This window comes from Asterias rubens, chromosome 11 (assembly GCF_902459465.1).
Source record: "Asterias rubens chromosome 11, eAstRub1.3, whole genome shotgun sequence".
Classification (NCBI taxonomy): domain Eukaryota; kingdom Metazoa; phylum Echinodermata; class Asteroidea; order Forcipulatida; family Asteriidae; genus Asterias; species Asterias rubens.
This window is the reverse complement of record NC_047072.1, coordinates 11,701,862-11,725,824: the sequence shown is the minus strand read 5'-3', so window position 1 is coordinate 11,725,824 and position 23,963 is coordinate 11,701,862. Positions and strand designations below refer to the sequence as shown.

At 37.6% G+C, this 23,963-nt stretch overlaps 1 protein-coding gene across 4 annotated transcripts in view; it reads right to left on the bottom strand.

Annotated features, from left to right (window-relative positions):
• Positions 1-23,963, bottom strand: part of LOC117296283 — a 91,133-nt gene that overhangs the window by 65,324 nt on the left and 1,846 nt on the right. For 3 of the 4 annotated variants that reach the window (XM_033779126.1, XM_033779124.1, XM_033779127.1), the window contains exons 2-4: positions 14,101-14,234; positions 2,748-2,805; positions 290-556 (exon numbers count right to left, since the gene is read on the bottom strand). In XM_033779126.1, coding sequence (XP_033635017.1) covers positions 290-447 — 158 coding nt within the window. In that variant the 5' untranslated portion in view covers positions 448-556; positions 2,748-2,805; positions 14,101-14,234. Of the gene's footprint in view, positions 1-289; positions 557-2,747; positions 2,806-13,890; positions 14,075-14,100; positions 14,235-23,963 lie in introns of those variants that run through there. The other variant, XM_033779125.1, reaches the window with a different exon arrangement.

The following is a 23,963-nucleotide window of genomic DNA, read 5'->3' as shown; positions in this document are numbered from 1 at the left end:
ATTTCACAGGTTTGTTTTTTATGCATATGTTGAGATACACCAAATGAGAAGACTGGTCTTTGAAAATTACCAATAGTGTCCAGTGTCTTTAACATACCAAAGCTGTCCAGTGGCTTTAATGATGGCTGATGGTGAGTGTCATTAAATTAAAATAAAAATAATTCTGGTAAATTAAAATGGCTGTTAATGAAAGACACCATGCATTTCATGACTCTGAATGAGGTGTTAGTGCGTGATGAAAAAAAAGTTGCAAATATTCAGTGGCGATCGGAACGCCCTCTGGACTCACAGATAGTCGTTGAAGTCCTCGTCGTTCTCCTCGCTGGTGTCCCCGTACTTCTTGACGCGACTGCTCTTACGAATACTGATGCGTCGAACCAGCCCATTCCGGTTCACCGCATCTTTGAACTTGCTCCACTTCTTATGTTTGTGTTTACCGTCTGCCATTTTCTCTGAGAGTGTTTATTTTTTGCGTTACTGGCGCTTTAAATCCTTAATTTACAATGCAGCTGACAAAGGAGGCTGATGATTGGATGGTGACGATGATGACACTCATCTAATGAGGAATGCGATTGGTTTATAAAAAATGCTGATATTCAAAAACTCGCATCCAATGATATCTGAACAAAATGTAATCATGCCACACATGTAGCTGCAAGTTGACTATACACTCAAGTTCCTTGTGACACACTAACATTTGTTCATTAGTTATAAAAAAATATATATAACGGTTGCACCAGAGGTTATCAATCATACAAAAACTGAAAGTTAAAGTTCTGTAAACTTTCTGTATAGTCCAGGCCTTGCACAAAATGAAAGACGGCCCACGCTCAAGAACAATAACTATGACAGCACGTGTGGGAAACGCCTGGCACTGGTAGTGACTCAATCTATGCATAAATGTACGGTGGAGTCTGGGTGATCGTAGCAGCATTACTAGGGTACCCTGAAGAGGATTTCCTTTGGGGGCTGCTATTGGCTCGGGAAAGGAAGCACAGGTTAAACAATTTGTGAATTTGGAGTTATAGAGTGGAGTTTGCTGGCCTCGGGGGAGTCAGAGGGACAATCAAACCCACTTCCTGATGGTTATCCAGTACTGGTGGGACAGTAGGGTAGTGGTGGGATTCACTCATTGGTTAATTGGTCATTGTGCACTACTAGATGAACATGTACAGAATTAAACAGAAATACGTACATGATTTTTAAATAATTTTGTTCCAATCCAGCACATACATAAAGGGACTTAGCAGTGAAATTGGCTTCACCAATGCGTTTTTGTTTATTATGCTGTATTTTTGTGAGTTGAAGTTGGGAGGAGGTTTGACTTAGTTGTCTGGTAATGAAACCAAGGATACCTCATACATGTACAGTGATTTTAATCACTATAAACGTAGCATGGCAAGCCTGAGGAAACCTGTAAACAAGGGTGCTTGCTACATGTATGTATAAATTCTAGTTTATTGCTCCATGGTGTACAAGAACCATGGCACAGGGGTAAACCGTGTTTGTAAGCCTTTCACGTTCAATTTTTATACTACAGTGGAATAGAGGGTCCTATTTTGGAGCGAAATTTTTTTCAAAGCTTCATTACCCGGGCGCACTTTCACACTGTCCCTGCCTATGTTCCTGTTCCACTGGGCTCTGGTCGCTTCAAGAATACCCCGGCCCAAAAAGTTGTCAATGTTGCTTGGGAGCAAACCGTAAGTTTTTTGCCCCAACTTTTACAGAGACTGTGTCTGTTATAAAATGAGTGCATCACCAGGCCTAATACTTCACGAAGGCAACGAAGGCGATTGCCTCTATGCCCCCTGGTCATTGATTTGGTGCTCTTGAAATGCTCCAGTACAAATTTGCAATTTCATCATAGGGTGCCTTTTACCAAGAAGAAAATGCCTTGGTGCCCTTGCCCTTTCGAAAACGAAGCATACAGCCCTGCATCACAAAACTGAATTTGACCTTTACCACTTACCCCCAATCCAGAGCAGGGGTGGCCATTCCCCGGGGCACGCCCATTTGCCAGGGTAGATCGGGGGTAAAGTGATCCAATTAGTGTGAAAGGGCCAGCAGTTATTCTCCATGGCTGGCCCCAGGGAATACTTTAGTGTGAAAAGGGATATACACAACCTCAATCCCAGGGGTGATCAATCTCGCCGTGCCATTTTTTCCCAGCATGCCTTGTTCGATCATAACCCCTGGAATTTGAACCTAGCACATTTTAATGAGCGCCTGTAATCAATCCTTTCTAAGCGCGCACGCATGTCTTTCGTCTCAAAGAATGTTTTTGTTTTCTTGATTTAAAAACGTGTCTGTGTCATAAAAAACGCGGACGTGATCAACATGCAAAGTATCTTAAAACTACGTGCGCACGCACTTCCAATTTCATGAGCCAATCAGCATTGTTTCTCAGTACATCCCTTCCAGGGGTTAGTGACGAGAGGTACGTATCGATACGGCGCGCTGCCCATGGTAGCGAGGCTGGGATACATTGTAGATGCCATCTTTAAAGAGGGGTCAAACTCAGCTTTGTGATGCACTCATTTTTTAACAGACACAGTCTTTGTAGAAGTGGGTGGAAATCTTACGGCTAACTACCAGGATGCTTGAATCCTTACAAAAACCTGTTAGTGAGTAGTAACTTCATTTTTTTTAAACGAAACTTTAGAGACTTCTTCACTTTCTCAAAGCTCTTTAAAAAAATATTTGTCACTTAACCTGCATATTATTATAAATGTCAAGAAGTCGCTTACCTTCAACCGGCTTTCCTTTGGTGCTGCAGATCTCAACACCTAGTTACAGTCCTGGGACCTATTTAAATTAAGGGAGAAAAAAAATCAATTATAAGCAATGATATATACTGGTTTTATGTATTTGATACTGACTGGCGAAACCTAACTGAAAGTTAATTTAAATACAATGTAAACCATGCTTTGGGAAAAAAAGTTTGGGGAAAAAAACAAAACACAAAACACAATAGATCGACAGAGCTGTTGATGACCCAGGCTATCTAAAAAAAAATTAAATGCCAAGGCTAAAAAAACAGGGTCGAGGTAATTTCGGCCTAATCAGACTTTGTGCAGGTCAAGGCTTTGCTCGTAAACACATAACACAACTCTTTGTCAACCCTGTAAATCCATAGACTTTTCTTTGTTCTCCAATTGTTTTTATTTATTTATTTCTTTGACGAATGTCACTAAATGATTAGAACAATGATATTGCTATCCTATCCGGATTTTCTGCAATATCTCAAAAGCGCAACCACCTGGAGATTTTCACATGCGCTTTTGTTATCTTTCTTTGTACTGTTCATCTCATATTGTACTATTTAACAACATGAGTATGAAATAAACGTCTTTTTAAATAAAGGAAAGATAGGATTGAAAGTCAAACGGTATACATTCCCATTGAAGGGTCTACAATGTATGTAACTTTTGTAGGACAAAAAACACAATGTCCACAGATTTACACTAAACTTACATAGTTTGAAGATAATGTGAGTAGAAAGCTTCCCTGAAAATACTACGTGCTGAGGTGCTGTAGTTTTTGGGTAATGAGTAAAACAATGTCATGAAAATAATTTACAAACGTATTATCATGACATTGTTTTACTCATTTCTCAAAAACTACAGCACCTCAGTAAGTAAGATTTGAAGGGAAGCTTTCCACTATCTTTATCTTCAAACCCTGTAAGTTTAATGTAAATCTATGGACATTTTGAAAAAGTACCCAAATCCTTTAAAGGAACGTTACAGAATTGGTAAGAAACAAAATTTGTGGCGATCACAGATTTACATAAAACTTACACGGTCTAATGATGATGACAGTAGAAAACATCCCTTGAAATATTTCTGTCTGTCTGAAACTTCATATTTGATGAGAAATAAATAATCTAATTTCGCTTTTGGAGTTTATCGCTCACTGAGCGTTTTTATTCATTTTTGTTTTGGCATCGATGCATTGCAAAATTTGTAATCGGTTTTTCACTATTCTTCCCTTTTGTCAAAGTCCTCGGCTTCAACAGGTAGACAATGCTACAGACACTCATCAATAGATGAATAAATCTGTCAACGGACTTAATACATGGCTAATTAGTTGTGGAAATGGTCTCTTTATCATGCTTTGAAGGACAGCATGACCTATGACCCAGATGTTTTCCCACTTCTCGTTAGCAAAAAGGAAAGAGCGTGATTGATTTTTAGAAAAGTTAATTTCCTCCCATCTTTTAGTTTCCAATAAAGAGAGGGCATTGACATAATATGTCAGTTTGCAAAGGGCACTTCTAATTCTTTAAGTGATACTAATAAATACCTTGGACGGTTTCAAGTCTCTGATTGGTCAAAACCCGGTCACGTGTGAGAGTGTTAACGGTGGTATAAAGACCGGCTTTGGAAAATAGCGAATAAGTGGCCACTAAATCAGCATACACAATGCTCCAGGGTAGTTGTAGCAAGACAAGTTCTCAAACAAACATAATCAACCAAGCAATTCTACAAATGGTGTTACTGCAAACCAATTGTGTGGTCTTCAAATACTAATGTAATTCTTGACTTTGAAAGTTCAGATGTAAATATTTCTCTTCTCACACAAAACATGAACACTGTCTGTGACTATTTTGTCATCAGCTCCGCTCTACCAAGCCTGTATAATACATGTACCTTTACATTTTTGTTGACAGGACTTCACTTTATATAACTGACATACAGATCCTTGTCATTTGATTGGTGGAACTTACTTCACGTGACATTCACTATTACTCCCATCCGCACCGGCGATCGAAAAGACCTATTCGCCCATGATGAAAAGCATTTCCCATTCAACAGTTTTTGAGCAGTAAAGTGCCGCCGCGCCGCTGCTAAAATAAAGGAGCACCTGTGCAAAAGGTTGAGATCCGATTTGTGCATTGTTGCCGCTACGCAGCGCTACATGATTTTGGTTGTCAGTAATTTGTGTGATTTTTCATAATGTTACACTTTTAAAATACATCAAATGACAAGGATCTATATGTCAGTTATATAAAACAAATATTGAGTGGCTTTAATTCGTGGAATGGAAGGAATATTATTGCTCGGTAAAATTTTGACTGTTCCATTTCACTCGACTTCGCCTCGCCTCGTGAAATTTTCATTCCAAATTTTTTTACCTTGCGATAATATTCCTCCCATTCCACTCTGGGCCATTCAATATTTGTCTAATATAAACCTGGTTATAACTATAAGAAAAATAAGTATGGTAAGCAATATAGTCTTCAGATACTAATTATTTACTCTGAAAGTACTCAGATGTAAAAACATTTATAAACACTGTCTGTGACTATTTTGTAATAGACTTCACTACATCTTGATTATAAGAAAAGGAACAGCGGGATGTAGGGGCAATATCTGTTTACTGCCCACACTGTCGCCACTCAGGAAGGCCACAAATCCAACCACAACTATTTAAAGGGCCTGTTACAACAACAACAACAACAACAACAACAACAATAGTTAAGGGGAGAGACTGCTGACCAGCAACTCTTTGTTGCTCACTCGGAGGAATTCTCCAACATCGTTCATTTTGCAGAGGGCATCTTAAAATCAAAGGGACACTTTTGAAGGGGGCACTGAGACCAGGGGCAACGGAGGTACATGTACAATGTATGGCCTGCGTGTAATTCCAGACCTGACACATAATGTACACTGTACACAACAAAATGAATAACACTAAAACAAACATCTAATAATAATAATAACAATTTGTAAGAATCTTGAAGGATCATACTCTTTAGGACAAGTTGGTGCTATTAAAAAATTTACAATGAAAGAACAAAAACCTATTGCGATGAGAATACTAGGTTTATACTGGAACATTTTTATGAATCTTGAGGGCTCTAAAATAACACCCTCCCATTAGGACAACTCAGTGTTGTGGGGAGAACTGGAACATTTTAAAGAATTTTGAGGGCTCAAACAAGATTTCCCTTCAGGACTGCTAAAAAACAGTGTCTATTGTGATGAGAATTAAAGGTTTACGGTACATTTTTTTAAAAAATCTTGCCGGTTTTTATTTTTAAAGTTCCTTTCTTCCAAGACTCGTTTTTGTTATAAAAAAAATAACAAATAAAAAAATACCTTTGTGATAAATATTTTAGGTTTACTGAAACTATATTTTAGGATTTACTGGAACTTTTTTCAGAAATATTGCAGGTTCAAAAAAGTAAGTTTCTTTTAAAACTTTTAAAAATTAACAATTATACAAACCTCTATTGAAATGAAAATTGTAGGAACATTTTTATGAAGTCATGAAGGTTCTAAAAAGTACCTTCACTTTAAGATGGCTGGGAACCCTTCCTTTTCCTTTAACCACAGAGGGGTGTTTTTGATATAACCACAAGTTACTATGGCAACTCTGTCACGGGTTCTTTCACCGCAATACTGACTGGAGCAACACCCCCTTAATTGCTTCTGAAGTTTTGTGTGCCAGGTCCAAGTGAGATTATTATTTGTCAAGCAATTGTCTTTATGACTGACAACACTTTTAAAAGGCCACTTTGTAGTAAATAACAGCGGAGGAAAAGGTGAACAAATTTGATCTCAAAGACATAGTAAATAAAATGTGCGTTTTGTAAAGCAGTTAACAAAGGTCCTTGGCCTCAAACTCCTGCAGCATAGTTACTTTTACGCACCAATCGTAGCTAAGCACAACAAAATATGTTTCCCAAAATAAGGGTGCGAGCCAAAATACCTTTCATGTACACTGTACAGTACAATCTGTAACTTGTGTCCTGCTAATTTTTGCTTGGTGTAATCTTTAAGCAGTATTTTACTTTCCTGCTTAAAGCAGCTCTCTGCAATTTGACTAAGACAAAAATTGCTTTTAAAATAAGTTTCCGCGTTAAGCAAAAAATGTCAGAAATACCAGTCACAAATGGTATTTCGTTTGGTTACCTTATAGACCTTACATGTATATGCGTTGACGTCATCCAGCCGCCATCTTAGAGGTAAAACGGTGACGAAACAATCGAAACGCACAGATTTGTACGCGCAACACACAGGATTGGCCAATGAACAACCTCCTTTTGACCTCTAGGTGAAGGTGCCCTACTGAAATGTTGTCATGTGCATAAGGTTTATTCTGGTAAGCATCTTGCTGAGCTTAGCTACTGTTTGTGCTTAAGCAACTCTATGACGTAGGGTCCTTGTGAATGAATTATGACAGCGATATCTTAAAGGTTATACATTTTAAGTGCCAGCAAATTGATTGTTCGAACATTGAGTCATCAAGTTGTGAAGGGTCCATTGTTTTAACAAGAGGTAACTAACATCACTTTTTCACAGAAAGGCATTGTTCTAGGCCTATTGTTTTTTTTTTTAACAACAGCTTTTCCAGGAAGCTTTGACATCCACCAATTGAGGCTCATATTACAAATTTGTAAAACTGCTGTACAAGAAAATTTGCTGCATAACCCGTCCACATTAACATCAACATCTACAAATCCCTTACAAATGACATTTGTAAGGGATTTGTAGATGTTGATGTTTCATCACATCACTCAAGCTGGGTGTAAAATTTCACCAAAAACTCAAAATCAGGTCTGTTAATCGGCAAGTTAGGCCTATTGGTTCAAATCCCACTCTAGGCAATTTTTCTTTGTTCAATCAAAATTGCTATTTTAAATAAAGATCTAACGTAGTGAGATAATAATTATTCACCAAAAAAAAACACAAAAAATGCTGAACTTGTCTGGTCGTGAGTTTACTGGTCTGCCACTACAGTCACCGGTCTCTGGCCTGCGCTCCATTGTCAATTTCAAAGCCCTGAACTGTCAAATTAAAAAAATGTAATACCCTTCTCTTCGTCTCTCAAGTACATAAAAGAAACAGTCATATTGGGTCAGTGGCTACTGTCGTCATCAGCCGACCAATAACGCAAGGTGATTACAATTTATACTTCAATGATACGATTCCGTCAAGGATCTATTATTAAACAATCACTAGACCGTCCGCCCATGACTCAAGCTCAGTCCTGTTTTACGCACGCAGTCATGTGCGACTCAAGGCAGTACTACGGTTTGTCATAGTTTCTACGATGGGTGCTAGTACGGTGCTAGTACGTTAGGTGCTAGTATGTGCACTGATACAACACTTGATACTAGATTGTACACTGCTAATTAAGTTAGAGGTGTACAGGTTGGTCTACAGGTCAGCATTCTCCTACATTGTACATCACGCGCCGATCGGCTTACATACACTGGACACTACTGGTAATTGTCAAAGACCAGTCTACTCACTTGGTGTATCTAAACATATTTGCATGGTCGTTGAAGTTGCGAGATAATAATGAAAGAAAAAACACCCTTGTCACACGAAGTTGTGTGCTTTCAGATGCTTGATTTTGAGTAATTACCAATAGTGTACAGTGCCTTTAAATCCCTTTATAATTTATTAAATAATCAGGAATACAAACAACTTTAAGGCACTGGACACTAACGGTAATTACTCAAAATAATGATAGCAATAAAACTTAGGTAACAAGCAATTGAGAGCTGTCGATTTAGTATAAAACATTGTAAGAACCGGCTTCCTCTGAAATAATATAGTTTTTAAGAAAGAGGTATCTTCTCACTCGGATAATTATCCTTTTATTATGCATTTCAAAGCACACAAATCTGTGCAACAGGGGCGTTTTTTCTTGTTTTATTCTCTTGCAACTTCGCTGACCAATCCAGTCAAAATTTTCAAAGATTTCTTAACAGTTATGCATACATGTATGTTGGGATACACCAAGTGAAAATACTGGTCTTTGACAATTACCTCTATACGGTGTTCAGTACCTTTAAGTCTTCCAGAGACATAATTGGTATGAAGAGATTAGATAAATGAATGAGTACTAAAGCCCAAAGAACTTGAGCCCTAACGGCTCACATTTTAGGACTCATCTGAGAAAAGACTCACCAATAAATATCAAACGAAACTCAACTAGGTTATTATGGGGAATGTCAATTGAAAATTCCAATGACAAAAGTTAGTATGAAAGCAAAAGCAAAACCAGGGATCACAAAACTTGTCAAATGAAAACACAAGAAATCTACACAAATATAATGGATCTGTTATGACAGCGACCAAATACCTTGAATTTGCTTTGGTTTCACATTGAATCATTTCACTTTTTAAACCACTTCATGTTGAACAAGGTGTTTAAAGCAAAAGAACATTTTTTGACAGATTTATGGCAGACATTCTTTAGCACTTTGTTTGCTCCAGTATGCATGTATTAGGGAATTGACTTGACACCAAGGTAAACACCAAGTATTTTAAACCATTCAAGTTTCAACTCAGAACTTTCAAAAATTGGGTCCTAATAATGCCCAAACTGTTTACCCTTGAAGCAAGAAATGGTGACCGTCATGTGTGCAGAAGGATGCAGTAAGCTGAGCAACAAGGATGAAGTGAGACTTGACCTTGCCACTGAGAAGAACCAAGAAGAGATTGGATCTGATCACACCCATAAAGTGTGCCAATCACGTCAGACAGAATGCCAAGTCAGACAGAAATACAAGTCACTAAACCACAAGTTCTTAAAGACCCTGGACACTATTGGTAATTGTCAAAGACAAGTCTTCTCACTTCGTGTAAATCAACAAACCTGTAAATCACAAACCTGTGTAAATTTGAGCTCAATTGGTCATCGAAGTTGCGAGATAATAATGAAAAAAAAAAAACACCCTGGTCACACAAAGTTGTGTGCTTTCAGATGTTTGATTTCGAGACCTCAAATTTTAAACTTGAGGTCTCAAAAACAAATTCGTTGAAAAGTACTTCTTTCTCGAAAACTACGTCACTTCAGAGGGAGCCGTTTCTCACAATGGTTTATACTATCAACCTCTCCCCATTACTCATTACCAAGTAAGGTTTTATAATAACTATTATTTTGAGTAAAAAAATTACCAATAGTGTCCACTGCCTTTAAATTACCCTGCTCCCACTTCAAACAACATTTCACTATAAAAATTAATGGAGCGTTTGGACTGACTGTCCTTGAACCATACAGAAAGTGGATGGTCCTTGCACTGATACTTAATATTACATTCCCACATGTACAGGTACTGTACACCGTACCTTACAAGGATGTTCAAATATTCCTTTAAAAAATGGTTTGGTAACCCAAAGCAAACGCTAGAAATGTGACGAGGGTTTGAATTGCTACATGTAGTTGTTCTTAAATTTAAATAAAAGTGTGTTCTGTCCTTTAGATCTATGAATGGAAGGCAGGTGGACATTCCATGGGAGAAGTAATATCCACAGTGTACTGTGGATCGCTAAATCTCTCTCTTACTAGCATACAGTACAACTATTCAATCTTTCTCCAGATGTTTCTACGTTTGTATTTGCCACTTCAATTTGGATGACAGACATCATCTGGGAACCTGAAAACACCACTGAGTATCATGCCATCTTAAAGGTGCTACGTATTCCTTCTTCCATGATGTACAAAAGACTACAATGTAATCTTCTAAAGTTGTTTTGCTTTCTCGGAGCATAGAGCAAGGAACTTTGAAGGGGCATCAAGACCAGGGGCAACCGAGGCTAGGGCCTTCTTGGCTTCCAAGTGCATTAATGATGAAATTCACCTTTCTGTTCTTTCAAAGTCATTGTGCAAAAAAACACATTGTATTTAAAAGCAGTGGACACTATTGGTAATTACTCAAAATATTTATCATCATAAATCCTTTCTTGATTACAAGTAATGGGGAGAGGTTGATAGTATAAATACATTGTGAGAAACAGCTCCCTCTGAAGTGATGTAGTTTTTGAGAAAGAAGTAATTTTCCACGAATTTGAGCATCAGAAAGCGCACAAATTCGTGTGACAAGGGTGTTTTTTCTTTCTTTATTATCTCGCAACATCGACGACCGATTGAGCTCAAATTTTCACAGGTTTGTTATTGTATGCATACATGTATGTTGAGATACACTGACTGTGAAGACGTTAGTCTTTGACAATTACCAAAAGTGTCCACTGTCTTTAATAGCCTAATAATATTCTTGCATAATACTAGAAGCCCTTTAGTAAAAAGTTCGCAACAGACAATCTTTCGTTTGGCAGACTTTTTTGATACGATAAGTTATGGACTTGCATCATGAAGGTAGAAATTGACTCATGCCTGCACCAAGCAATCAAATGTAATCACACTATTTTTCACAAGTACTGGTCATCCACAGTGTACACACACTCAAGAGTTTTATCTTTAAACAGGGTAGGCTCTTCTCAAGCTGTTTTGATTCGATTAGTCACCAACTATCAAGTCTTGTTACATTACTCATGTCCTATAGTAGATAAATTCAACGATCTTCTTTAATCGCTGTAGTAGACTCCTCCTCAAGATGTTCTGATCCGATTAGTAGAGGCACTGGCTGGTAATCTGACACCGCATGAAGTGCCAGGCTATCGAGTCTCATCACATTACCAATGGAAGCAGCTGATGGATTACATGAATGGGAGGAGGCTACTTCAGGGGGCCATTCAGAATCATCAATGTTCAAAAATTACAACAAAAAATCTTCTTTTTTTTTAAATTGTTTTGACCAACCCACCCAAGCCTGATACTTCACGGAGGCGATTAGCTCCATGCCCCTGGTCAATGCCTTGGTGCCCTTGAAATGCTCCAGTAGAAGTTTACAATTTCCCTAGTACTGTAGGGTGCATCGGGGATAAAGAATATTAATTTTGGTTTTTAGAATATCAATTGGTTTTTAATGTCTTTGTGCTTATGCCCTTTCAAAAATGAAGCCTGTTCTTTAAAGGCAGTGGACACTATTGGTAATTGTCAAAGACTAGCCTTCACAGTTGGCTACAGGCCTGCCACTCACCCAAAATTTGAATGTTTAAATAAACATGTACATTGAAGCCTCATAATTTAATTTAAACAATGATAAACAAAGTAATGCCTCAAACTCAAATGAACCAGATATTGAAGATCCAAAGTCTCCGACATCAGATTTTTTCAATACTGGCTTACTAAACAATTTCAGTTTAGTCAGGAATGATGACAGTCTTGCCAGCTTGGCCACCTGGGTATTATTTTTGTATTCTTCTTTTTCAATTGATTTATCAGATATTTTATGTATGCATGTTTTCAAAAGTAAAAGCTGAGGTTTGATTTTCAGTTATTTCTTTTGAACCACCAACCCACAAACTCGAAGAAAAAACGTTTTCTAAACATTGACTAATGAATGGCCCCTAAGTTTACGATGTCTAGTTGAAGAAACCTGATGATGATGCTGGCATCCAACGAACCAACCGTGATGAGAATGTCAAAGACCGTGACTGCCCAAAAATGTATGCCTCGCACTGAGTGTTTAAAGGCACTGGACACCTTTGGTAATTTGTCAAGGACCAGTATTCTCACTTGGTGTTTCCAAACGTATACGTATCAAATTGCAAATCTGTGAAAATTTAGGCTCAATTGGTCATCGAAGTTGCAAGAGAATAACTTAAGAAAATACACCAATGTTGCACAAATTTGTGTGCTTTCGAATCCCTTAAATAAAAGGCTCCAGGCCTGAAGTAATATTTGAGTGAAAAATAAAAAAATTCTGAAAAACTACGTTTCTTCAAAAGGGGGGGGGGGGGGGGTTTCTCACTATGTTTGATACTATCAACCAGCTCTCCAGTGCTAGTTACCAAGTAAGTTTTTATGCTAACAATTATTTTGAATAATTACCAAAGGTGTCCAGGACCTTTAAGGACATGTACTGCAATTACCAGTGGAGACATACCAGCAATGATTGTGATCTTTTAACATTTATTCAAGTCAGTTATTGTTGTCAATCATCATGATAATTACTTCAATTTCAAATGTTATAAATTAATTGTATGTTTGTGTGTGTGCATTATTTCCAATGCTTACATTCAAAACTAAGTGTTATTAGACTCAATTCTAAAACAAAACCTGTAGCGTTTCAAGCAAACATATTTTCCAGGGGAATTTTTCCACCATGACCATCTGGGCCCAATTTCATAGAGCTGCTAAGCACAAAAATTTGCTTAGCATGAAATTTCTGCCTCGATAAAAACAGGATTAACAGCCAAATTTCCACATGATTTTCAAGATGAGCAAACAACAGCTGAATACCAGTAACAAGCAACATGCAACAAATGGAAATTTGGTTGGTAATCCTGTTTTTATTAAAAAAGAAATTTCATGCTACATGTAAGCAAACTTTTGTGCTTAGCAGCTCTATGAAATTGGGCCCTTTAGGCCCCTACACCACAGTTAATGCAAATCTGCAATCTTACCAATGTTTTGCATATATTACCCGTTAAATCCAGCAAACATTAACAGGCACAATGTTTGATCATAATTATTCTAAGTTACTGGGAGGCCATAATAGTTGTAATGAAATGATCCCATACATTTACAATGATGTATGTTAGCATCTCACAAAGTGCTTTCTGATGCAGAACTTGGTTAGCATGGGTAGATTTTGAAAAAAAAAAATATACAAAAGAAAAAGTGTGAAAAATCACTGAAAAAAATCTTCAGTTAAAGAAATTTGTGTCACCGGACAATTAAACAAAACCAGCCCACTTAAATAAATGCTAATTTTAAGAAACAGAAATCTAAGAAAAATATATAAGAAAATTTAAAAATTGTTTCTTTTGAAGACAAAAAAAAAACACCTTGAAATATTTAATTTTAGATCATAAGTTAATATTGATTTCATCTTACATGTACTTTGAGAGAAAAAAACTGGAAACATCAAAAAAATACTTTCTTTGCTTAAGTAATCACTTTTCAAACTACTGCCCAAAATAAACTACCATGTAAAAAAACAAAACCAAAAAGTTTCTGATGTTAGACACTTCAAGCACTTTTGAAGCAAAATTTAAAAAACAAACAGTTTATTTTACTCACTTTCTCTTGAAATGATCCCGAAAGAACTGACTCCGAATTTGTTCCCAAACAACAGCTGCAATACAGATGCACTAATTCCCAAGCTTGCCGTGGACAAACAAAAATTTCCGCTTTTTACTTTTTATAGAAGTCGCAAAGTGACTGGCACGATTTCCACGTGAAACAGTACACAGACGTGTAAGGAAGTGAGTAGCCCCCTAAGATACTCACCTCAACTCAAACCACCGAGGGAAGTGGCTTTCTTCATCTCTACATGCTGCAGCTGTGATGTGGTGGGACTACCTCATTTGCATATTGCGGGGCCATCAGCTGTCCATCATCATCAGGTTGCCTGTGATTGGATACTGGAAGTGAATAGGGAATGGTGTACTGTCATGCATATATTCATCATTATGGAAACAATCTAATTAACTATTGAACTAATTCTAAAATAGCTTGCAGGTACGAAAGGTAATAAATAACAGAGCTAACATCAACACATTTGTTTTACTATAGAGCTGCCAACATTTGCATCTTGCAATCGGGGATTTTGTACAACTACATGTAGGGAGATATTTTAAATTACAATTATAGTGAACATAGTTCTCATCCTGAGATTTTAGATTTGCTCATCAGGACATGGAAAGATTGGTTTATTTCCAGGGAAGCTTCAGGACAACCAGGAAGAGTTTGTGACTCTGTGGTTTTACTGGTACAGACATGCACTTGTGTACATTGTAATTGCTGGGAAAAGGGAAAGTGACTATGTTTTTGTTTTTCAACTTAAAAAAACAAAAGAAGAAAAAAAGGGTTATCGGATGATTCAACTGAAAAAAAAACTGCTTGTTTGTTTACTGATCTTGGAATCTTTAAAAAAACAATTAATCCCAATATACCAACAATAAACACAATTTTTATTTAGCACAACAATTTGCTTAGCATGATTTTCGCCTTGATAAAAACAGGATTACCAACCAAATTTCCTCAGGATTTTCAGGATAAGCAAACAACAGCTGAATACCAGTAACAAGCAAAATGCAACAAATGGAAATTTGGTTGGTAATCCTATTTTTATCAAGACAGAAATTTCATGCTAAGTAAAGTGTTGTGCTTAGCAGCTCTATGAAATGGGGCCCTTGTCTTTGACAACCCAAGGGAGTCCTGTGCCTTTAAAAGCCATACTACATAACTTGCTCATCCGTCAGGTAAAAGTCAACAGGGGAACCCTGACAAGCTATAAAAAGAGGTAGGAACTAAGAACATTACGGTAATAAGTCACTTTGTGTCTCACTACAGGAAGCTGAAGAAAGTGAATAATGTTTAGTCATCTCAAGACAAGGTTTAAAGGAACACGTTGCCTTGGATCGGACGAGTTGGTCAATAAAGAGGGTTTGTAACCGTTTTTTATAGAATGCAGATGGTTGGAAAGATGTTTTAAAAGTAGAATACAATGATCCACTGAAATTTGCCTCGAAATTGCGTGGTTTTCCTTTTACTGTGCGAACTAACACGGTCGGCCATTGACGGGAGTCCAAAATTTGACTTCCATAAATGGCCGATCGTGTTAGTCGATGAGGTAAAAGGAAACCGTGCAATTTAGAGGCATGTTTGTGTGGATCGTTGTATTCTACTTTTACAACATCTTTCTAAGCATTTTATAAGAAACAGTTACAAACGCTTTTCAAAGACCAACTCGACCGATCCAAGGCAACGTGTTCCTTTAACGTACATGTCACCGAACTAAACTCCCAACATTTACTTAGGGATAACAGCATAAGCCTTACAGGGATTATTCTTTATAAGATGGCCAGCCCACAGGGCTCCAAATGTACAATATTTCCCTTCATTTTGTTTCATTGAGTCTGGTTGTGAAGTCAAGGAAACTCTGAAAAGCGAACTCAGTCACTATACTTACATGTAGTACCTAGCCAAGAACCTATTTAGAGTAAGGAAGGAAGTTTCAGTTTTGGACCACAGTGTGCTTAATAAAGCAGTACTGCAAAATTGCTGGATGAAAGAGTTCATGTTAAACATAGGCCTAAATGTATTTTGTCTTTTTTCTTTGCCTTTTGATTCTGATCTTGTAGAATTTTCTGATCCATTAAAATTGTTGAGCTGCATGCCCTGTGGACTTGGTTAAAGTCCTGAAGTAAAAATTCCTTTCAACCATTTTTAAAAGGAACACGTTGCCTTGGATCGGTCGAGTTGGTCCATAAAAAGCGTTCGTAACCGTTTGTTATAAAATGCATGCATGGGTAGAATACAATGATCCACACAAACATGACTAGAAAATCCACGACTCGAAAATCCATGGTTTTCCTTTTACCTCGTCGACTAACACGGTCGGCCATTTAAGGGAGTCAAATTTTTGACTCCCATAAATGGCCGACCGTGTTAGTTCGCAGAGTAAAAGGAAAACCACGCAATTTCGAGGCAAATTTGTGTGGATCATTGTATTCTACTTTTAAAAGATCTTTCTATCCATATGCATTTTATAACAAACGGTTACAAACGCTTTTTATAGACCAACTCGTCCGATCCAAGGCAACGTGTTCCTTTAATTTCCAACACACCATCAGACCAACGTGTGAATGTTCTAACACATTAGTCAGCCTGTTTTAGTCAAAACATTAAAAAGGAGTATTTTTTGTCAGGAACACTGTGCACTATTCATCATGCTTATTTTGATTACGAATGCTTTTTCAAAGCCCAACTTCACCAATCCAAGGCAACGTGTTCCTTTAAGCCTTTTTCACACTGCATCTCTGCGGAATACAGTCTTGGGGAGGCCCCAGGAGTTTCTTTACCCCATGGTTACCCAGATGCACGACCACACTGTCCCTTGCTACAGGTTTTAAATCAATGAGGTTCCGGCTGCACGTTTCAAGAATAGACGATGTGACCTATGTTTACTTTCAAACCGCCATCTGTTGACAAAACACTGTATACGCCATGTTTCGCCGGCAAAAACGACGCGTCGTCATGGTAAGATTGCACACACTTTCTAGCTGGCTGCCAAGACACAAAGGTTTTGCCCGGCGGTATGCGTGCGAATCATGTCAGCAGAGGTCACATCATCCATACCCCAGCGTTTTACCGCTTACCCCTACTCCAGAGCAGGGGTGGCTATTCGCCGGGGAATGCCCATTTTTGTGTTGCAGACAGAATGCAGACCAGGGGTAAAGCGATCATAGTGTAAAAAGGTCGGCTGTCATTCCCTGGGGCAACCTCAAGGATAGAGTAGTGTGGTAAAAGGACTGGTCATTACTCTCCAGGCTTTCTCCCGGAGAATAAAGTAGTGTAAAAAGGGCTTTAGACAATACAGACCTCCACTGATACTTCAGGCAGGCAACAAAGGCGATCGCCTCCCCATGCCCCTTTATAGTGCCCTTGAAATGCTCTTGAAAGTAGAAATTTACAATTTCCTCATAGGGTGCCCTTTACCAACAAGAAAATGCCTTGGTGCCCTTGCCCTTTCAAAGACAAAGCTTACAGGACCTTAGTAACGATTTATTGCGTTCAGTCTTTCTGAAGTGTTGTTTAGGCAGTAATCATTCAAGTGCATCAATAACAGATGACCCTAGGCGCGCATCACACACATGCCATCCAAGCATTCTCTTTGATCGAGGCTTGCTGTTGTTAGCGTTAGACCAGTTTTTTTCCTCCATGGTTAGACAAACCATAGAAAAACCATCTGTTCATCACTTCATGCCGACTGCAAAGCATTTTTTAATCAAACAGAATCAGGCATATGTTTTTGTTGATGTCTTTTGATTAATGTCAGGTGGAAAGTATTTAAATAAACATTTTCTTTCAATGGAATTTTTCCATAAGGCTAAACATGCACATTTTGTACTATGTATGAAGAGATCACAGAACCAAAAGTTGTATTGAATGTTCGTATTTCGGGGGGGGGGGGGGTTCCTACTTCCTATTCCACATAAAATAACACCAGTGTCAGTTTTTCAGAATACACGAATGGCTATAGTTTTTAAAAACATTAGTTGAAGGCGAGGGTAAATTCATCCGAAACACTATTTTGCAGTTCAATGCAGTGTCACAATAACATACTTTATTTCCCTCTTTAAAGCAAATCAATGAGAACCCCATATCAAAAAAAGGTAATACTTTATTGATTTCAATATGACTGGAGTAAATTTTTATTAATAAAAAATTAAAAGAAGAATATTATTTTTTTCTGGTATATAAAAAAGTGCTCAAGTCAACTCAATCACGTGAAGGATCATTTGCAAAGTGAGAGAGGGAGCGGGTAGCGTAGTCCTCTCCTAATACAATACCGGCTACGTACATTACGTCAAAGAGGGTGCTAAACTATCTCCCTACGAAACAGCATTTCTGATGATTTTAATAATCACCTGTAAAAAATCTACAAAAAATAACTTTCCAGAGTACTTTTTTTTTAGTATCTTACCGCCTACAGTTTTTATTTGCAATTTGACAATACTCTTTATTTCTAAAGAAAAAATCCAGGGGCATACAACAGGTTAATGTACTCGGGCATCAATTGTGACTAAAGTGAGGGACTGAGCATTGGACAACAGTAACAACTGTAACAAGGACAAAGTTTGTATACAGCAAAATTGCTGGGTGCCTTGCCAGCCCACTTAGGGACGACCACAGCCAACAAGGCCTTCTCAAGCAATCTGTGCTAAATGGAGAAAACAGACCCACCATTATATCAAGACATTGTTGAAGATCCTTCTGGGTAATCAAGCATTGGGAATAAGTATCAAATAAGAAAGTCCACTCCAGAGAGAGAGAGAAAGTTGCGAGGCCGATTCTTCGTGGACAGAATTTAACCGTCAATAGTTAAAATGTTGTGCGACCTCTGGGAAAATGAGCTACATAGTACATGTATCTAATCTGAAGTATGTTGGAGGTTTCCCTATTTTGTCAAAATCTTGATTAGGGGGTTGCCAGAAGTCATACCTTGTACGACCGTTTACAACCAGGTAGCTAGGGATCACACCTGAAGTTTACAATACAACCTAGGAGTCGGTAGCAAGAAGATCTGACACCACCACTAAACAGAAGAATTGTTCTTGGGCTATTCTGAAGGCATTTATTTCTAGATCCATTGGGGTGTCATGTCAGTTTCACTCTCAGTCTCAATTCTTGGTCTTGGTCTTATAATCTAAATTATGCTTTACCAGAATAAGTTTACCAGATTTACCAGCCAAAGTATTTTTCTAACTGTACCATCTGTGACTGGTATCCTGCTCATTCTTACTTAGCAGAAAGTTAATTTGCATGTAAGCAATTCTTTCTACTTAAAAGCTCTAGCCAATTGGGTCCTTGAGGTTTGGGATTGAGACCGAGACCTTAAAACAAACCAGTACAAGTATCGGTTTATGGACGAATGCATACAGTATTGCACCTTCTCAATAACCGATGTCCTGCCAAAAGTAAAAGTATTGTGTGCCGGCACAAGACAGCTCGAGATCGTTTATTTACAAAACAGCGTCAGCTGTATTTGTTGATAATCATTGCTCAAATTCAAGCCATTGTTCGTCTTCATTATTCAGACACCATTGATCCCAGATCTCAAGCCCTACACGAAGGACACTAAGGATTAAAATCAATGAAGTGACAAATTTAGCAACACCTCAGGAGATAAATGGTGTTTGAAACTTTGCATGGTGTGGAGAATAAGAGTAACTATGAAATGAATAGTAAACTTGTTTCGAACAGTATACTCTGCTTGTCTTCAGTCCGTTGAGACCAAATCGGCTCTTAACAGAGCCAACGAACACTCCCCGCAAAAGAGTTTTTACACATAGTTGTACCCACAACTTTACTATTCATATTTATAGTTACTTTTACCTCAGAAGATCGTATAACCTCCAAGTTCTTCTTACCATGTCGTACATGTGGATCATGTAAAATGTTTGTTAAGGTGGTTTAGCACAAAAATATGCTTTATAGCGCAGACAACTGCTAAGCAAGACTGATAGTTCAGGCCTGTATGCTTCGTTTTCGAAACGGCAGGGGCACCAAGGCATTTTCTCCTTGCTATAGAGCACCCTGAAAGGCAATTAAATTTCTACCGTCAGGGCACCAAGGCAATGATCAAGGGGCATGGAGTATCAGGCCTGGCACAAACAAAAAAACATCTGAAAGGTCAGTCTAGGACCCCAAAACTTCCAGGGAATTCTCGTCAAGAAAATAACATTTTAAGGATGCTATCATTTATTATGAAATATGGACTGGCAGTGGAAAAGCTTTGAATCACCTTAGTCCAGTGGTTTAGACTGTACAGTATCTGCAACCAAAAGATTGTGGGTTTGAATCCTACCAGGCTAACCGCTGAGTTCACAATGACTATAAAATAATGTTACTGCGCTGAATCACAATTTCTTGATATTGTGCAACTCATAATCGAAGACGTTATAAGTTTGTATGAGGAAGATTAGCTGTTGCCAGCTTGGTGTTTATTTCCCTTTGTGGGAGTTTGCCGAGTTTCCTTGATGGGAAGATCATCTAAACAGCAACAGCAACAACAACCCTTAAGCTTACTGGTCCTGCTGGTACTAAAAAACTTACATGTTCAGGGCTAACTTTAACCAGTGCAACACAGGTGTACAATGTCCTGCACGCAGCATTTGTCACTTCCATAAACCAGTACCAGCATCTCATATGTTATAATAATCAAGATCACCAACTACGTACGCATCGGGTAACTGCCACCATTGTCAGAATGCAAGGGTTTCAACCCTAAAAATATTGCCATCATTTCCTTGGCAACAATTTGTCTACATTTCAGAAACTCTACTGTTCTCGCTTGTCTGACATTTGAAAGGGGCGTTAATACTTACTTCACTATCAAAATTAAGTGCAATTTTTCTTGTCATTTTATTTCATTTATATGTATTGTGAAATGTCCTCTTGATGTTTGTAATCAAACAAAGTATAAACTCAAGTCAATGTCTATTGAATCAAAGAATTGTATAAACATGTTCTTATTCTAAATTTCAGACTAAAAGAATGCTTCTCAGAGGCAACAAGGCGATTGTCTCCATGCCCCTGGTGCTCATGCTTGGTGCCTTGTCCCTTGAAGTGTTCAGTGCAGAAATGATAATAATAGTAGTAATAATAATAGTAGTAATAATAATAATAATAGTAATAATAATAATAATAATAATAATAATAATAATAATAATAATAATAATAATAATAATAATAATAATAATAATAATAATAATAATAATAATAATAATAATAATAATAATAATAATAATAATAATAATAATAATAATAAAAAACATTTATACAGCGCCAAATCCATTAAAAATGCTCCCAGCTATTTACAACAATAAAAACTTACATTTTAACCACAAAAAGCTAAATAATAAAAAGGTACAAGTAAACAGATTGTATATAATCAAGTAAACGGATAATGTAACAATCAATCATAATCAAATACATTTAGAAATATGAAATTCACTTAAATCCCTTTACCGAAGGTGAAAATGCTTTAACTGCGCTGAACACAAATGAAGCATCAGGCCTGAAATTTAGTTTGAATGAATGCTTACCTGTTTCCCAAGCCCCCCCCCCCCCCCGATTTATTTAATGTTCAATTTATTTCAAGATTAACATTAATTGTACGCAAATGAAACCTTCATAAACTGTTGATTTACTTCATGTACTCTATATCGTACACTGCCATGACCCAGTGCTCTGGAAACCCTAATTCTATACAGGTTTCAAAATCAATACTGTGTGTATTGCACAATGCACACAATCATTTATTGACCCGAGTAGTAAATTAAGTGTAGGTTGACTGGTTGGTACAGGTCTACAATGTATAGGCCTACAGTTTCATCTGTTGCCAACCTCTTCTCAACATAACTAACAAATTTGTAATTAAAACTCAGACAGCAGCAGCCCTAGTAGTGTTTCACGTAGACAAAAAAGGCGATATGCCCCAAGTCATTGTCTCATTTCCCTTGAAATGTTCTGGAGCCAGTAGAATTTTCTAATTTCCTCATACACTGTAGGGTGCTCTTACCTAAGTAGAAATGCGTCTTGGTGCCCTTGCCCTTACAAAAAAAACATACAGGCATGTACAGATTCCCTCTGTTGCCGACCTTTTCTCATTTGAACTAAAAAATGTTGTATTTACATAGGCCTAAACCTCAGACAGCAGCAAAATGAGCGATTGGTAAACATTTGTCACGTACTGCGTACATGAGAACTGTACGTATTTGGGTAACCGGGTCCTTTCTCTATGGTTGAGCATAAGGAACACCATGGTAGCATTTTATGTTCAGTCAACATTTGAACATGATGTCCTGTTTATAAATCTGGGTTAAGGTTAGCGTCAGGTTACGCCACCTTTGTCATGTTCACTGTGTGTAGTGGCAATTAAAGAATGTAAATTTTTCCCAAGAAGGGGTCAGACTGATATATATTGCCTTTGTGGCATTGACTTTCACTACATCTGGGACCAGCTGCTTTTATAAAAAGATTTTAACAACACAGGGAGAGCGCCAACATAGGATAGAGATAGCTCATTTAGTAGAGTACCAGAACATTCAATTTATAATCCAGAGGTTGTTGTTTCAAATCATGCTTTTAAAACTATTTTGTCATCGTTCAACCCCAAATTATTTAAAGTCACCTGGAAGTGGTATTTTTTCAAAATAAAGCTTTTGTCACTAATATATGTGTTTTGATGAGTGGAATGTGAATAAACAGTTAACTAAGGTTTTAAAAAATCAGTTCTTATGTTATTTACAAATTTAAGAGTAGACCCCGACCCGAGAGGGCGCTGTTCGTGACGTCAATCGAGGCAGACTTTGCCTGTAATGCGTAGAATAAACACAATGCAAAGTACATGTACGGACCAAGTCGTGAGTTTGTACGAGTCAAAAAAAAAATTTCTGGCAATGCCGACCAGGTGTATTGCTGCTAAATGCAGAAAAACACTTTTTGAAATGTACCAACTCACGACTTGAACGTTCATGTACTTTGCACATGTGTTTACTATACGCATTGCAGGCAAAGTCTGCCTCGATTGACGTCACAAAAGGGGTAGGCGGAGTCAGCCCCCCAAACAACTTTATATATTTTTTAAACATATAAATCGTAGCAAACAATTACTAAAAAAAATGTTTTATTGTTCGTATTAGCATATACTCTTATGTTTGAAAGAAAAAAAATTATATTTCCAGGTGACTTTAATATTTACCTAGTTTCCGTTATATGGAAACCATGTGAAGATTACATTCTACATGGAGTCTAAGAACAGTTGTCTTTTTGGGTAATTCTAGCATAAAAAGTGTCACATTAGATGCCAATTTCTTTTGCGGAGAGCCTTACTATTGTAGGCCTACGTGTATCTGCTTCGTTTTTGAAAGGGCAAGGGCACCTAGGCATTTTCTCCTTGGTAAAGGACACCCTATGAGGAAATTGTAAACTTCTCAGAGCATTTTCAAGGGCACCAAGGGGCAATGGAGGCAATTGCTTTGTTGCCTCAATGAAGTACCAGGCCTGCTAATGCTCACTGTAAAACTAGGACACAATACTTGTTGCGCCTGGAAGAAGTAGTGTATAAATCCTTCGCCCCTTTTCCAGGCAAACAACAACTCATTAATTGTCAACAACGTTATTGGATTAGAGTAAAAGTGTTTAGGATTTAGCTCTGCAAATTAAAATCAAAATTGTTAGAGTGAAGACTGTGTCAACAAACGCGTATGATTTAATCAAGCCGATAAAACTCCAAAACAAACAAGCCTTATCAATATCACTGTACAAAATCTACAATGCCAATAAGGATTTCACACCGTGTTCGGTGTACACAGCCGTGTAGGAATTCAATGTGCTTGGTCAATGGGTTAATAATACACAAACTTGACGGTTACCAAGTGATCTTGTGAATGGCCCTTGTACAAGACAAAGCTTATCTGTATAATTTTGGGGACGCGAAGAGTTACAATTGCAAAAAAAACATCAAGGGTTCTCTCAAATCTTTTGTGAATGGGTAATTTGTAATTATTGTATACGATGTACATGTACATGTAGTGTATTAGTATCGCTTCTAATAAAAATTAAATCTAACTTTCAGTTCA